Source organism: Polyodon spathula, chromosome 8 (assembly GCF_017654505.1).
Source record: "Polyodon spathula isolate WHYD16114869_AA chromosome 8, ASM1765450v1, whole genome shotgun sequence".
In the NCBI taxonomy this organism is placed as follows: domain Eukaryota; kingdom Metazoa; phylum Chordata; class Actinopteri; order Acipenseriformes; family Polyodontidae; genus Polyodon; species Polyodon spathula.
The window spans coordinates 18,123,468-18,141,269 of NC_054541.1; the positions used below are offsets into that span (position 1 = coordinate 18,123,468).

A 17,802-nucleotide genomic window follows, 5' to 3' on the forward strand; every position below is an offset into this window, starting at 1 on the left:
GTATAGATAAAGATTGTAACTACTAACATACGAGATTGTTAACTGCTTCCAGGTATGCTGACAACAGTGTTAGAATGACAGTAAGACCCTACAATTGCATGAGTGTTTGCATGAAATGATGTACCTATTAAATAGCTATTCGTAGCACCTGTTCGTTTTTTATATAAATTAACAGTTTTATAAATAAATATTTCTTACACCTTGTTATTACAACAAAAAAGCAACTAGAATAAATTAAACTGATTTTCATTTTAAAAAGGCATCAAAGTAACACATTTGCTAGAAGTCAGTAGCAAAGAAACTCAGGTCGTTTGAGTGACTTGAAAACATTCCATTTTCAACCTTTTTTTTTTTTTTTTTGTGCAACAAAAAGGACCACACTGCAGCCTGTTTCCACTACAACAACCAGTACTCAGCGCTGTAGTCTTTCTTTACTAAATAAAAAAGACAAATGGAACACAAAATATACTTAAACGGAATATATGATCATATTAATAATAATTAAACAAAAAAAAATTAACAAAAATATATATATATTTCAATTCCTTTACATATCTTACCCCAACACGAACATACATTATGTGCAGGGCTTCGGTTTTTCAGGTTTTATTAATTGTAATTTTCGGTGCTTATTTTTAGCTATTTTTGTGTTTTATGTAAATCATTTTTTTCGGGGCTTTCGTTTTTGATATACTGTATGAAATTAGTGTTTTTGGTTACTTTCCAAAATGCTTGAGCATTTTTTTTTCTATCAAAATATGTACAGTAGTAGCTCAACAGTACTTGCACACGTAAGTTGTACCTTTTTTTCTTTTGCTGTCTTCCACAACGAAATCCCTATGGTCACGGGAACATTCTTCTGGGGTTTTTGTGTGGAGGCATTTTTGTACATTTTGCCACCATTCTGTTTTAAATCATCTGTATTTGAACTGTAATAGAGCTTTAAATCCTGCTGACAAGCCTCCATTCCTAATTGTAATCTCGTTTTAAATCTTGCAAGTGGAGTCTCCAATAGAAATGCAGGAATGTGCTTTCGACTCAATGACAGGTGCAAGTCAGGAAGACGGGACATAGTTTATTGAATATCCACTGATTTCATTTTTTTTATACCAGGGGTGTTTTATTGGGTTTTATCGGTTAAAACCCGAAAATCAAAAGCCCTAATTATGTGGTATTTTGGTTTGCATTAAATGATACTCAAATCCCACACAGAAATAAAGCAGAGATCTTTGTTTGTTATTCTGTTTTGTAGAGAAGTAACTGACTTTAAATAAAAAAAAAAAAAATACATGTTTGTGGAAGATATTCAATCTATAGATTAACCTGTTGTACATAAACCATGTAGGAGAGGCAGAATTACAAACAAAGTAACCCTGTCTAACTCCTGCTGCACTTTTCAATTTCCCTGCTGAGTTACACCTGATCCATAAATATAAAATACTCAACAAAATAGGTCAATTTAGAAATGCTAAAAGAAACCTAAAAAATTCAATGACAAACTTTTCTTTATTAAACAAGTCTACCAGACTGAATTCGCAAAGTGTCCATAGTTCTCACATTGTTCTGCTATGAAACTGGGACGTTTACAATTCAAACTGCAACCAGAGTTTAAATGAAGGTCAAAGATTGCTTGTATGTCAAAAAACCTTTTAGTTAATCATAACAGCTAATGCACAGCAGGGTCGGGTTGGAAGTGGCTATCGAGTAATTACAAACGTCGCCCCGTTTATTTGAGAGATCGAAAATCTAATTCAGGTGGAGATTGTTTTGTTCCCTTTGAACAACTAAATGAACAATCGAGGGAGAGACAAGCATGTGGATTGCGGGTTTTAAACCTTATCCTATCTGATAATATAAGATCCTATCCAGGTTTGTTGTTGAATTGATATCTAATTCATGGACTAACAACTCATTGAACTTGTTTTAAGTACAAATCGTTATTTCACCGTAGGTTTTCATTTTTGGTTCCTGTGACAGTTTATTTACACGGAACCCTGCTGTGTGCAAGGTTTTAAAGGCAGTAACAACATGGGTCTACATCAAATCAAAGTTTATGGCGCTGCCATAGCAATACTTTATAATGGCAATGGCGCTGCCTTAATTTTGATTTAATCTGAGCCTTATTTCTGGTGACAGATGGAAACACCCTTGTTGCGTAGTTGGACCCATAAGCTTCATAATCACCTCTTTCACCTGGCAAGTAAGGAAGGTCTGGTCTGAGTTTCTCTATGCATTTCTATTGAAGGTCAGAAATAATTAGATAAATAATAAATAGATAAATAAAAGTTCTTTAAAATAAAGTCTTCCTGGATAAGCCCTGTGCCGCCCCTGTGCATGTGTCCTTTCAGCTTCTCATATGGCTTCAGTCTTTAGGTTGGCAGGTAGTCTGAGCCTGGCGTCATTATGCAATAGAGCATGGAAGCCCTTCTGGCTGGTCAGTGGCACAGCCCTCCTCACTGGGCTCCTGGGCGCTGTTCTCTGGCTGAGCTGTGCACAGGGCTTAGGGGTGGGGAGGAGGCTTAGACAGGCAGTTGAGGGGTACACACGGGGAGCTGGGATGCATCTGTTCTTCCTGAAGAGCTACTGGTACACTAGGACTGCAAGTTTCAAGAAGAAAAACAAAACAAATAAGAAATATAGGCTCTGCGCACGGCATGATGTCAGGAAATTAGAACGTGTTAAACAGTAAAACTTTGTTATTGCATATATTGTGGGATAGTCACAATGCCATAACATGTTTAATTACTTATTAACTACTTGTAAAAACATATGTGGTTGTGTATTTACAATGTAGTTACTATGTAACTACACATGTAATTACAGTGTAATTACCATGTAGTGAGAGACACTTATTGTAAAGGACTGTCTGTTAGACTAAAAGATATCAAGGATTTGTCAGCAATAGCTTTTTAATTAAGATTAGAACAGGACAAGTGTTTCTGTAACAATATGATTAATTCGTCTGTGAAGGTAATGTCTCTTTTTTAAAAAGCTTGTTTCATGGTTTACACTAGCCTGTTCGCTTACTATACTTTTACAAATCCTTTATAATAATATAAGGAAAGAGACTTATTTTGATAATAAGCAGGATTTTTTAGGCAAGCATACAATATAGACAAGTGTGAGAGGTATAGGAGTTTTCAATTATTCTCCTAAATGAAAGATGTGACATGGGAATGATTCAATGACCAATCATACAGTGATTGTGAATTATGTACAACCCTATTCTAAGGGCTAAATGGCACAATTAAATAAAACCGTACAGCCCCTGAGCTCACTACAACAAATATTTACAGGAGACCAGAGACACAGCAAGCTAAAAGCATTCCTGAGTGCGTGAGATCGAACTGGGAGACCAGCATGTCGTTACCAGTGAGGTGGCCATTGAGCTTGCTCAGTTTTTTCTATATGATCAGAGACATCCATCTCCTTATGATATTATCGTACTTTTTATGCAAATTGTTTTGAGATGTTGACTGGTAACACTTTTAATAGGATACAACTGCATCTTTAAATAGGTATTATAAAGTCCATGCAAATGTTTCTGGTCATTCAGCAAATAATAAATATGGAAAGTGTTCAGCATTTTTCAACTGCGTAACTTATGTGAATAATAACATCAACTGCGATAATGTTGAAAAATAAATACGGCACAAAAGGGCAAAAAATTAGGTTGTTGTAAACATTGTATTTATTTCAGTGTACATTATAATAGTGGAAATGGGTATTAGGGCTAGAGAGAATACAGGAGGTGAATATTAGTGGAATAGATGTGTGCTATGGATCTTTGGAGTTCTGTATGTTGTTTTTCCATGCAACACTGAACCGGCGTGCTAGGAGTGAATGCAGGCTGGTTGATACTTGTTCTAAGAACACCACATGCGGCTGAGTGGGTAGTTATGACTAGTCGGCTAAAAGATTACCTGGCGGTTTGAGATTTCGGCCCTCGCCTTAGCTGTGGGGAGAGTAGCGATACTGAGGTAGCAGGCTGCTGACAATCTACAAGAAACTGATACATTAGACAGATATACAGAGAGGTGACAATATAGGGTTAGTAGAGAAATGTTCTGAACATCATGAGATTAAATGAGGAATGGCCTGGGAGTGTGTCTCTGCTGGATTTCTTCACAAGAGGTTTCCACTTGGAAAAAAAACAAAAACAAAACAAAAAAACCTTTATTGTAAAAATGAGAGACCGTGCTGCCTTATAACCAGATCTGTGTGTGACATTGTAAAATGGCTTGGGTGAACAGAGCACTCTGATTAGTTGAGCAAGATTCCAAACAGAGAAAGAGGTTAGACTGGTGCTTAGCAACGCACTTAGTAGTGCGGTAACTTCACAGCAATGCAAACATTGCCGTATATAATTGCTTAAGTGTACTGTTATACAAAAACAATGCATTAAGTTTAGGACTCAGGAGTCTGCCTTAGTAAGTGAAGAGTCAAAAACAAAGTACATTTGTGTCTTTACTTATGATGATAGAAGAGGCATCAATGACGTTAAAAGCGACATAATTGCAAAGGTATGGGTGAGTGCCACTTTGTTTTGTAAAATACACTCCTTGATGTCCTTTTTAAGACCACAGACCTACAGGGAAAAAAAGGAAGTGTCATAAAGCAATACAACTGGACAGGTAGCAATGTAGGGAAGAGAGTGGTACTGCTGTCACTTTAAGGTCTTTAACATGTAAGAAATTAAATGGTAGATGCTACTGTATAAGGTTAAGAGCAGAACGGCTTTCTTTGGAATTTACGTTTTACGTTTCTGGTCTGGCAATTAGAAATATTGTGAGTGAGTTATGTTGGTGTAACAATCGACCAACTTGCATAGGGCACAGCTGACGGGATGAAGAATAATTTGCAAACAATTGTCTGCAGCACCCAGCTCTCAATCTGTAGAGGAATTCTCTGGAATTGTCGCTCAGTTTCCAATAAAGCTGACTTTATCTTTGCTGTTGCCTCTCACTTCTCTCTTTACTTCCTAGCTCTAACTGAAACCTGGATCTCTCCTGATAATGCTGATGATGGCCAGATCTTCCTCTCATTTTCCCCCTCTGAACCTGACGTTTCCTCCCGTATTTTCAACCTGCCTCTCATCCATCTCCTCTCCAAGTCAGACCTCCTTTTCTTCCCGGCCCTCTTCCTCTCCCACCGCTGCTCTCTCTACCTCTATTCCTCTTGAATCTACAACCCTCTCCCTCCTTATCCACTAAGAACCTTGGTGTCACCCTCTACCCCTCCCTTTCTTACTCTCATCTCTACTCTCACACTCCTGTCGCTTCTTCCTCAGCAACATACGCAGAATTTGTCCATTCCTCACCGACTACTCCACGCAGCTCCTAGTTCAGGCCCTGGTACTGTCCTGCCTTGACTACTGCAACTCCCTCCTGGCCGGCTTCCTTGCCTCTGCCATCTGTCCGCTCCAGCTCCTCCAAAACTCTGCTGCTCGCCTTGTCTTTCCCCTTCCTCGTTTCTCCCACGCTACACCACTGCTCCGCTCTTTGCATTGGCTCCCTATTGCTACTCTCATCCAATTCAAAACTCTTATACTCACCTATCACTGTCTTGACCTTTCTGCTCCCTGCTATCTCCAGACATCATTTCTCCCTCCTCCCCCTCTAGCCCGCTCCACTCCACCACCAGCAGATTAGCTGTACTCCCCTCTGCTCCCCCACCTCCAGAGCCCACTTCTTCTCCACCCTTGCTGCTCAGTGGTAGAACAACCTACCCATGGATATCAGGACTGCTCAGTCCCTGACCACCTTTCAGCGCATGCTCAAGACACACCTGTTCAGACGGTATCTGTAAACCTCACAACTATTAACTATACTGGACTATATGGCACCCAAATGTACTAATACATGCATCAGCTTGTACTTGCACTGAACTGCTCCGTACCTTGCCGTATTCTCTTACTGCTCTTAATTATAACTACTTCATGTAGCTTGTATTTGACTTTTCTCTTATAGTTATCTGTATTTGCATTTTTTGTAATTTTGCAATGTATATAAACCCACTTAAAATGAAACTAAAGTGTTTCTGATTTGCCAGGGTCTTTACAACAAAGTGACATTTGGAAATTAAATAAAACAAGTGTTTGAGGTTTTAAATTTCTGAATTGTTACTGGTTTTGTAAAATGAACAGGTATCACTTCAAATGTGTTTTACAGCACTCAAGGATAAAAAATTCAAAACGTAATTCCTATTTGGTTAAAGTAATTCCAGGTTTTTCATATAATTAGTAATGCTTTTGTAGCATTTCTATTTTGACATTGTTGCACAGTCTCGTGGATTAGCTGCACGTCCGGTATATGGAGTCTATTGCAAATCTGAGTCTCTAATGTCTGCTGAAGCTCCTTGTACAGCCATGTACCAGGATTCAGGAATCTTCTGCATGTTTTCACTTGTTTTGATGGAAAATACCCATCCTCAGCTGCTATATATTATCCATATATCTACATCATAGTTCTCATCCTTCGCATGTCTTGTCTCAGTCCAAGGATAGCATTCTGTGATAAGTCTTCCCCTCGTTATTCGGGATTCAAATGAAAGTCCTCCTAGTTACCAACACTGACTTCCCTTTCTAAAAAAATATTTGTCCTATAAATGGCCATACTGTAAAGGGTGCTCCTGCATTGTGTCTGGGTGCTCTGGTGTCAGCACATCAGTGTTTGAAATCATTACCTAGAGTATGTATAGAACTGGTTGGAGTGTGCAGGACTCCGATCCCCTTGTAACCCAGACTAACCTATTCATCTAGATACAGGTTTGAAATATGACAGTTCTCTAATGAATTCTGTATCATTTTGAATAAGTATTGCATAGTATGTGTACAATTTACAGTCAACATGGTCTAACCATGAATTACTAGAATATCAGAATTATTGTAGTTATAATAGTAACTCAGAGCCAGCAATTTTTATTATAAAATAGATAGCTAGAATAGTACTGTCATTAATATATTATGAGCCTAACTATCTATAATCAAAGGAAAAGCTGTACATTACACATAATTAATGCTAGAGGTGTGTAAGCTATCAGGTCAAAATGATTGTTGATCAATGGGGTTAAATGGACTTAGTGAATGTTAAACAGCTACAGATTATTTAAATTGTTTTTAATAAAGGGCAATGGGCTTTTTCACAAAACTTTATGGACTGTTTTAAGAGTGTTTATAAACATTCTCTGAGATTAACGGGCATAACAATGGGAATTAAGTTCTAACCCTCTCTCTCTAACAGTTAATACAAGTGTCGTGAATTGAAAGCTTGGTTTCATTATGTTGCATTGCTAAGGCCCTTTATCTATGTTTTGTCATGTTTTCTGTGTGTTTCACTACACTTGTGATTTTACCTGGGTACTACTGTGTATAGTGCTGAGGAATGAAGCTGAGATTTCATTCTCTACTATTCTGACGCACTATTTTGCCATCAGTTTGAATCCCCTACTTATAAGAATGTATTGCCTTATAGCAAGATCTGATAAAGGCAAGAACAAGTAAAGCCTGCACTCAAATTCCAAGTTCAGTTCTCCAAAAAAATATTATTTTTATTTATTTACAAGTCAGTGGGGAGGTGGGTACAAACGCATTCATGTTACAGAACAAAAGTGAAACAAAATGTAAAATCTAGAAACCGTGTCCCGAAGTTAAAGGGGTAACAACAAAGGGTGTAAAAAAAACATTTTCTCACATCTCATAATATTAATGAGCAGCCGGACTAGGTAATATTTCAAGAACATAGGACCTAAGAAAAGTCTTTAAAACATCAGCAAAAATCATAACCAGGTAACACAACTTAAAGATAATGCATGCTTATATAACAGAACATCATGCAAATGCAAAGGCACTTTTCTTAAAACTTTAACCAAGAAACCGTATAGATTTTATGATGGGAGCAAAGAGATCAATGCTTTGCTGGAATTTTTATCTGACAGTATTGAACTCCTTCTCCAAACCCTTGATGCGCAGTGGTTAAAAATGATCATTCACAGTGATTTGAAATAAATAAAATCAAATAAAATGAAGGTGGTTAAGAAATAAAGAAATAAGAGCACACTGGCAAGCTAGTCCCCATTCAATCCCATGATAATGCTGACAACATGATGTTAGTACATTTAACAAAGGAGGTAATGAACAAACACACTTGTGTACTGGAAGTCTCAAAATGTACTATTTCCTTTACATATTACACAGAGACAACACAGATACAGCCACTATGCACACATGTATATACAAACACAATGTACATTTAATACAGCTACATAACAGTAGATTGCTACTACAGTATTGGATCTCCTAGTTGATTCTGTTTTTACAAAATCATTGTTTTCCATTTTCCTACTGTACATTTGCTTCTCTCTCTAGCCCTTCATAGGAAAAAAAAATACATATGCTGTACCACAAGCATCATTATATCACAGGATTCATGTTTTAAGAAACGTGGCAGCTGTTTAGCTGCAAGGAAAGTGCAGTAACAATCTGGGATAAAATATAGTTAACCAGCATCATATATGAACAGTAATGTAAAACGTGAAAGATTTAGAGGGTCGATTTGGTCAACCTCTCCCCGATATATCATAGCTGGATTAGAGCATTTTTCCAGCACTGGGGAAATGCCCCTGGATTGCATCAACCACCTATCCATGCTGAACCCGGGACAGTGCTTAAACAGGGGGCTGAAGTCCAGGGAGATTCATCAGTGCTGTAAAGTGCTCTAACATCCAGTTGCGTTTATCCCAGGTGATCAAATCAAAGCAGAGAAACGATCATGGAAAACACACTGATGAAGTCATTGGCTGCTTGACTTAGTTTCTTTAATGTTTGAAGTTATCTGGGATGTCACAGAATTAACCTACAGTCTAATAGTATACACTACAGTTTTCTTCTAACATAATGCACTTGCATTGCATCCAGTACAGCTGCTTTATACGGAAAGTAACAGGCACTGCTAAATCTGAGCCAGCAATGTCATTATAGCAGAATTTCATTCACAAACAGTGCCCTCTGCTGGTCTACAGCTACACTGCTACTCAAATGCTGGATTTCATAGTCAAAGGTTAAAAATGGTTTAAACATCCATTAAGTTCAAACCAATGCACCAATTCATATCTGGTTGATGAAACTAAGCGATTGTAAGTGTGTGCCGGTAGTGGATGTTTATGTTGGGGTGGAGGAACAGTTTAACACAGTCATGAAGCAGAGGCTGTGGTTATAGGTTGGGAGGGCAGTTGAGCCACAGCCAGCAAAACAAGGAAACATGCCTGGTTTATTAAAGCCATCATTACTGTAGATACCATGATCAGCAGTTAAAGCTATCATTACTGTAGATACCATGATCAGCAGTTGCAATGTACCCATATGGATTCTAAATTGCAGCTACAATTAATTACAGTGATATTAAATCGAATGTAATTTGAAATTGTATCAACCCCCCCCACTGCATATCTGGCTGGTGCAATGCTGTATGCATATGGCAGTCTGTTGTTTTGTCGTTCTAAATTTACTGTCATTGAACCAGCAATCACTGGCAGCCTCAGGGTTTTACACGTTGTAGTAATATTAAAATACACTTAAACTCAATGACAAACGTTTTGACTTGAAGTCCTTTTTAATGTCTCAGGAATTTAAGTTTCCTTGAGTAGTCGGTCCAAATCCATCCATAGACCTGAATAGGAAACTCTGTTTATAAACTATGATTTCAGGCCTCGGGTAACATTTCAGATTTTCTTTTTTTGGAGGGCATTACCTTTACGTTCTGCTTAACATATGGGAAGACTCGAATCGGATGTGAAGAAATGCACATTTTGTTTTGAGTATAATTAGTGTATTTTACTGTTTAGGTTTATTTAAAAAAAAAAAATATATATATATATATATATATATATATATATATATATATATATATATATATATATATATATATATATATATATATATATATATATTTTTTTTTTTTTGAATAAAATAATAATAAAAATGAAACGCATGTACACAAGTGTTTAAGAAAAGTGTTTAATCAAATTGGCCCTGTTTTTCATTGTTTCTTATAAATATAAGCATATTTACACTGCCGTCCTAACGCACTGGATAACGGTCCAGTATAATGACTCACAAAACATTCCAGCTACATTTCTCTCCTTGGATTTTTTGAACCACGAACACTGACCCTTTTATTATTGTTCGTGAAGGAACTTACTAAATGTAACTACAAACTTTAAAATTCAGGGTCCCGACAGTATGTGTTCTTATCCTGCCTTTGTATGGTCACATCATTTAGCTTAATAAAGTGAAAGAGCGGCCTCAAAGGAATGAAATGGAAAAATAAGTGTTACATTTTGAGGAATGAAATCTAACATTTATTGAAGACAGCATTTTATGAATGAATCAAACTGATGCTTTACTATCCCTTTTTCTTAACTCTTACTTGGTTTATTAACGTTATTACTGACCCCTCTTTTTATTTTGCTAAGAATCATTTGTTTCTTCAGCGTTCATTTGGGATATGCAAGCATTTAAAACTGCAACACTATAGATTAACTACTGCACACTATCGTTTTGCTGTACCTCACACGGTCTGATTGCAGCTCCACTTTTGGAGTTAGTTTTAACTACAGAACAGGTACTAAGAAGCAGCAGCAATATTCATTTATAGTGCTGCATTTAAAAACTCTTCATTGCACACATTTTAAAGTATAAAATAAAAGCAAAGGATTACAAGATCTTAAACACAAAAAGGGGGCTTTGTTGAAGGAACCAGGGATTAGCAAAAGAGAAGTGCTCCTGCAGCACAATGCTTGTCTTCTTGTTTGTAAATATATATGTGTATAGTGGGTTATATCTTATTGTTTAATTGTACAAATATGGACTGTATTTGATTTATAGTGGGAAATCTTTGGGCTGGAAAATATAATCTACAACACATTGCACAGATACTTAATATGTATATAGCCTGTGTTCACAGCACCTTGTTTTCTTATATTATTATGATCTTAATGTAACACAAACCTGTTCCTAAGAAGCATACCATGCTATCATAATGACATGTCAATATCAGAAAGGTATCTAAATAGTGGCAGATCTTAAGAACGCTGCCCTAATATGTATAACCCTGCTTTTCTGCAGTCTTCATTTCACTGTATTTGTTTAATGTAGTAATGTTAATGAATTCACCTCTGGAGCAAACCCAACCAGGATTAATATAAAGATAAAGAGTGACATTATTAAAGATCGGACACTGTTTATGTAACTGTATGTATTATTCAAATTTTAAATTTGTATAAAAAAAACAAACTCTGTTACGATATTAAAATGTGACCTTCAGTATAAAATATTTTATCCTGTAAGTAATGCCTTTCAATACAGTGCCCATCTTCCTTGTTCTATTACAATATTCCCATGTAATTACACCAGTAGCGGCCATGTAAGAGAAGTTAACATTGGTAGCTAAAGTTATCACCTTGTTCTTACATGGTTTTGTATGCCCTGCAGAATACGTACATGCTTTAAACTAGGCAGTCATTCATGTTAACAAAAGATCGTGACCTATTTGTTTGGTGCATGTATTTATGCCTAGAAGACTGATTGAACTGGATCTGGGAATTACACAGTCCATCATAAAGGTGCGTTGTATTATTTTTTAAATACGCATTAATCTGTGCTTCACAGTTTTTCCACTATAAACCAAAGCACAGCAGTCCATGTCTGTTTATATATATTATATCCTTCCAAATAGAGAAAACAAGTTTGGAAGTAAAACTTGTATGGTAAAACTCACACAGCAGTTTGTTAAGATTCTTCGCAGAGTATTTTTCGAAGTCTTCTAATCTCAGCGCTCTTGCCTGTAGGAATTCCAGAAACACTGTTAATGACTTTTCTCTTAACACATCCCTTCACACAACCCTGGTTTGAAGGAGATGGTAAACCTCTTTCCTAAAGAGACGTGGAGGCTTTCAATTATATAAAAAGGAGGTTGACCTGAAGCACATTCCAACAAATCAGGGTTTTACAACGCTATACCCCAACAGTTGTTCTTGTATTGAATCTGTAATATAATAGTTTTTGTGAAGTGTCATGTTTTGTGCTCAATTTTGTTTTATTAGTTTAAATGGCATGAGTGACTTCGAGCTAGCTGGTATGGGTATAATTCATTTTGTGTATCATTTTCTGTTTTGCTTATCACATCCTGGCTGCTTCTAATACCCAGTTTAAAGCACCCCTGTGGTCTGAATAGAGCTCTCAGAATAATGTCTAAACTGCAGAGCACACTACAGTGTACCCATTAGAACTGTGCTAGAGGGTGTAAGTAATACTTTAGTTGAAGCAAGCATTGTATTCAGTAGGGGCAGTGTTGCGGCAGGACAGGGTAATGGTTACACTGTAGTGTTTCTGATGAACTTAAGAGTCCAGACATGATTGACAGCAGGTCACATGAGTGCTTTAAACTTTCAGGTTTTATAAGTCCCTAGGATGTGATGACTGAAACTCAAAAGGATACAAAGTGAATCTAAACAAGAAGAATTCATTAGTTAATTGTCACATTTCAACCCCCTACCAAGTTGCTCTTTAAGGTTTGTGTCTTGTGTCTGTTTTATGTGTTTTCCACATTCTGCTTTTAACATTGTCAGCAGGCTGAGGTATTGAGTTCTATAAAGTTCTGCTCTGATGGTGTAATCTTTTCTGGCAATGAGCACATTATACTTGCCTCGCTTATATGCAACTTTGTAACTAATCTACAGCGAGTACTGCCGATCTTGTGATTTACAGGGCTACAGAAATAATAATGTTCAGTATATTAAAGACGAAGCGTTCCGCGGCATAAAATACATTCACAGAAAAAACGTCACATGTATGCACGGCATAATCCAGGAAATTCTCCTGCATAAAATGAAAGGCAACATGTTGTAAGACTTGTCAGAAAACCAACACAATCCTAGTAAAACTGTAAACTACATCTTTTTAACCTTACCTAAAAGTGTCTTCTAAGTACTGACTGTTGGGGAAGTTGTAGTTTAATTGATAGTATAATTTTTTGTAATTTTATTTTTGTCATCTCTGCCATTTATTGCAAGCCTGTCCCAGAATGTGTAGCTACTGTAAGTGTGAAATGTCCAGATGTGCTTACAATTATTTAAAACGGAAAGCATGGGAAATTCCATTAAGGTATTATTATTATTATTATTATTATTATTATTATTATTATTATTATTATTATTATTATTATTATTATTATTATTATTATTTAGTCATTTAGCTTTTATCCAAAGTGACTTACAGAGACTAGGGGGTGAACTATGGATCACAACTGCAGCTGCAGAGTCACTTACAAATAGGACCTGACTTTTCCGTCTCTTCCGAAGGACGGAGCACAAGGAGGTTAATTGACTTGCTCAGGGTCACACACAGTGAGTCAGTGGCTGAGCTGGACTGAACTGGAACCTCCTGGTAACACGCCTCTTTCTCTAACGTAAAATTGCAAACATGAATTTACAAAGTAATTCATATAAATGTCAAAACAGTATTAATAAAACTATTCTTCACTAAACTTGCTTTTGTGTATTAATGTATTGATGATTTGTATATCTCGTGGTTTGTTAGCATCTGCTAATTTAACACAGTTTAAGCGACTGTAGTTCTGGAATGCCCTGCATAGTGTTACATGTTGTAACACTGTACCCGCACAATCACAGTTTACAATATGTCTTATCTATCCCGGTACATTTTAGTGAGGGCAGTCAGTGAGGGTAATTCATCTGTAAAATACAGAACATAACTGTTGTACTGTAGCGCCTATGACGCTGTAATGATATTGAGGTGTGGACCCTGTGAGGTTAATTTTTGAATTTGTTGGGTAACGGTAATCATTAAAGTTTGAGGCCAAAATAATTGATTTAAACCTTTATCTCAATATAATCTGCTAAATACTTCCTGTATTTGATCTAGATTTGGCTGCATTGTCTCTCAAACTAAAGAAGTTTACGTATCTATACCCGTCACTGTCCATCACAAGAGATTTCTTACAGATTATTTTAGAAGTGAAAAGAAAAGGCTCTTGTGTTACGCTTAGATAAGTCACGGATAATTGACTTTCTTTAAGTGTCAAGAACCTAACACTTTGTTGTTGAGGTCAACTGACTAGCAGGTAATAGCGGCTTCGTTGGACAGTGATGCCAGCTCATTTATTATCTCTTGCTTTGCTAAAAGTGAGATAAATTAGTCAGTTATTTTTTACACATCAAAAACATTTACCTGGACTGATATTAAAAATGCAGAGTCTCCATTCATTTTATTGCAGTAAATATAGTAAAATCTGTCTAATCCAGCCCATCTATAAACCAGCATTCTAATTCAGCACCAGTTTCAGGTCCTCACGGAATCCCTATTGAAATTAATGGTATGATCCCCTCTGCCAGCTCTCCAGGTAAGCTGCATACTGGATGTTTTACACACTGGAAAAATATGAATTACATACGATATTTAAATGTAACACTTAAAGAATATGCATAGCAACTTTGCTGCGCAGCTCGAGTTCTCATGTTATCAAGCTTCTTGTACTTGGTTGGTTCCCGGCGTCTCAGTGGTCAACTGTGAATACACTGCATGCGGTAGCTAGAGAACGGATCATAGAAATGTCGGGACAGCTAACTGTAGCCTGCCTTAGTGCAGTATTTGAAGTTTTTTTTTTTTTTAAGTATTAGAAATAGATGTGCATGTAGGTCTTTTGTTCGTATATTCCATGTGCAACATTGGAATACAATCCAAAATCTGTTTCTATGTTTATTTGCTTCATGGCCATTTTGTTTATGGTGAAGAAAGCAAATAAGAATAATTGTTGTTTTTGTAAGACCGGGTTTTTGAACAGCAGTTCAAAGTAACACTACATTTCAAATGTAAGGCTGTAGTTAATGCATACCCCATAATTTAGCATGAAAGTATGTACAGCATTTATTGAAAGTGCTCATGACTTCAAGGTAATGTTGCATTTTACTCACCCAAAATACATTTTACTCACATACTGTAGTGTCTAAACTGCTGAGTAAATTATTCAGTGACCCAAAATCTTATCTGGAGCGTCGACCTCTATGGCATGATCTTGTCTGACTAAAAATCTATGCAAATCTGATTGTTTAGTCCGGCAGAATCATGTGAGTTATCTATCAAAATGTATAATTAAAGTATGCTGCATGGAAAAATAAAAATAAAAATGTATACTATCTGACTAAGCTGTACAGTAGTTCCACTTTATGTGGTGTACTGTAACAGAGTTCTTCGGGGTTCAAATAGTTTTGTCATCAATACCTATTATTTGGGATACATTATTAGGTTTTTATAGGACTTTCTGGTATCCAGCACAATGTACATATAATCTGGCACACTTTTCTGGTCCCCATCAATGGTGGATTAGACAGGTTTTACTGTTTACTTCACCAACACATGTTGCTTTTTTCAGAAAGCAGCTGAATGATTTTGGCATTGGTTCTGGTGCATTGTTTTGGAATGTTGAAGTGGGTTTGGAATTCTCTGAACTCTGCTGGGTTCTATTCACAAAGGGTCAACTCCTGAGTTATTTATAGGGTGTTGAAGTGGGTGTTGGTTTGGAATGATCTGAACTCTGCTGGGTCCTATTCACAAAGGCTCAAGTTATTTAAAGAATGCTGAAGCTCTAAATTTGCATGGCTTACTTTCAGGTAGTCTTGCTACATTTTCACCAAGGTCAAAGCATATCGCTGGTTGCTAAGCATGTGAGTCATTAGGCGAAGCAGCTGGTTGGTTAATGACAGGAAAGAAGGTATTGAAATCTTTGGAGACAATTACACTGTCCAGGAAAGACAAGTATGACATAGTACCTGAAATTGAGGCATGCAAACTGGTATATATTAATATTGGTATATATTTTTAAAAATTCTGTTAAAGCTTTGTGAACAGGAATCTGGTATTGCTTATAGGAATGCTTGATGCATTTGAGGGTTATTTGATTGATTATTTATTCAATTGCTAAAAGCTGTTCTCTCAATAATGACACTCTTGACTCTGTGTTGAAGATGTAAGATATGCTGTTCTGGAGTTCTCATTGTCGTTTATATTGAGCTCCACAAATTTAGCGCATAACTAACACTTCATCAGCGTGTATGGAGGGAGAGGTTCCCATTCTGTCCTTGTCATTTAAAGTGAACCCGTGGGCGAAAGGACCTCAATGATCTAGCTGCTCAAACTGTGTGAAATAATTTTTGTTAGGACAAAAAAGACCCCCACAAATAACATATTGCTTTATTAGAAATATCAGAAACGAGGACTGCACTCAGGAACGACTGTTAAACATTACAAAAGTGTTCTTTTTTAGAACTGTGCTGTGTTCTATGTACTGGATGACATCTGCACACCTTTAGAACTGTGCTGTGTGTTCCGTGTACCGGGTGACATCTGCACACAGGATGAGATGCACTGGCATTTTGACAGATTGACTGATTTATCATACGTGATTTATAATTGTAAATCAAACCTATATCTATTTCTGGTTTAGTAACTTTATTTTGTGTGCTTTTCATTTCTGAAATAAAAGAAAAGTGCTAATAAAGACTGGGATATAAAGATTTTGTTTGAAAATAAAATACAATAACAGTTACTCTTATGTAACAAAAATCAAATGAATCTAGTTTGTTTGATGACAACATGATTGTTAAAGTTTCCTTTTGAAAATCAAAAACATACAATGGTTTAATTGTTTTTCAGCATTGAATATTTGTACTTATGAATCAGAGGGTTTTAATTTTTTTTACTTTTACTGAAAATTTTCATTTAGCACTTCATACAGTAGAACAGTACCGTTTAACAGTCTAGGCAAACAAAAAGCTCCAAGCATTGCACTGCACGTACAGATGTTTCAGCTCATAATTTAAGGACTCTGAACCTTTTTTTTTTAATGTTTTTGATGCTGTTCTCCCTCTCTGAGGTTGCTTTCATCAATTTCCATTTAAGTTGCAAAAAACGAATACAGTAATTTAGTACACTTACTGGCAATGCTATTTGCTATGTTTGTCTCAAACAATTGGTTTTGAAGAAACACTTTTCATGAAAGCTACATTTATTCTTCATACCGGGAACTGTTTTGTTATTGCCCCTTGCTCTGCCCTCATGCTTTCTTGTTGGAATCATAGGGGAATCACATATGACGTGATTCGTTCCCGGGCTGTGCAGACACTCTGGTTTTCCAAGTAACTTCCTTTAACATGTTTTCAGTAATCAGGTAATAATTATAACTAAGGCTGTAATTTTTTCATGGTTTCCGTGATATTTACCCATTGCCATGTAATATGTAGTTCCCTTGAAATTCCCATTTCTGCAAGAATAGTGTAAATATCCATTTTTTGTAGCACTTAAAAATAAAGACAGCAAACATTTGCTTTACTGACGCACTTTCACATTTAGGAACCTGGCAGCCAGCTTACTTTGCTTCCAGTAAATGATTGAACACATTGCATAGAGCTGCACGATTTCACTAAAATGTCTTCAACAAAAAAGACACCAGCTACATCAAAGGCAGCAAATATTTCTGCTAAAGATCGCGCTATCCAGTACAAGAAGGGGACATTTCATGAGTCTTGTTATTTTTATTTGATAATTCACTGATGGTGAAAACAGAATGTCTTTCAAAGGTGGACATAAAAAACTAAATAAATGTTGTTCAGCGGAATATTTAAATATCCTGGAACATTTGTTGTATAGTAACAGTAGTGAAAAATTATCAATTGCAAATGTGAAACGTTATTTTCTTCTGCTTTATTAACTGTTATGGTCAAATCCCAGCT

General features: G+C 36.4%; 1 protein-coding gene across 7 annotated transcripts in view; it reads right to left on the reverse strand.

Annotated features, from left to right (window-relative positions):
• Nucleotides 1–961: 961 nt before the first annotated feature.
• The window catches only part of LOC121319546 (protein bicaudal D homolog 1-like), a 107,156-nt gene continuing 90,315 nt past the window's right edge, over nt 962–17,802 (reverse strand). For 2 of the 7 annotated variants that reach the window (XM_041257105.1, XM_041257103.1), the window contains 3 exons: nt 11,775–11,838; nt 3,924–3,999; nt 962–2,597 (listed from right to left, as the gene is read on the reverse strand). In XM_041257105.1, the coding sequence (XP_041113039.1) occupies nt 2,501–2,597; nt 3,924–3,999; nt 11,775–11,838 (237 nt within the window). In that variant the 3' untranslated portion in view covers nt 962–2,500. Of the gene's footprint in view, nt 2,598–3,923; nt 4,010–11,774; nt 11,839–17,802 lie in introns of all 7 variants that reach the window. The other 5 variants (XM_041257106.1, XM_041257104.1, XM_041257107.1 and 2 more) reach the window with 4 other exon arrangements.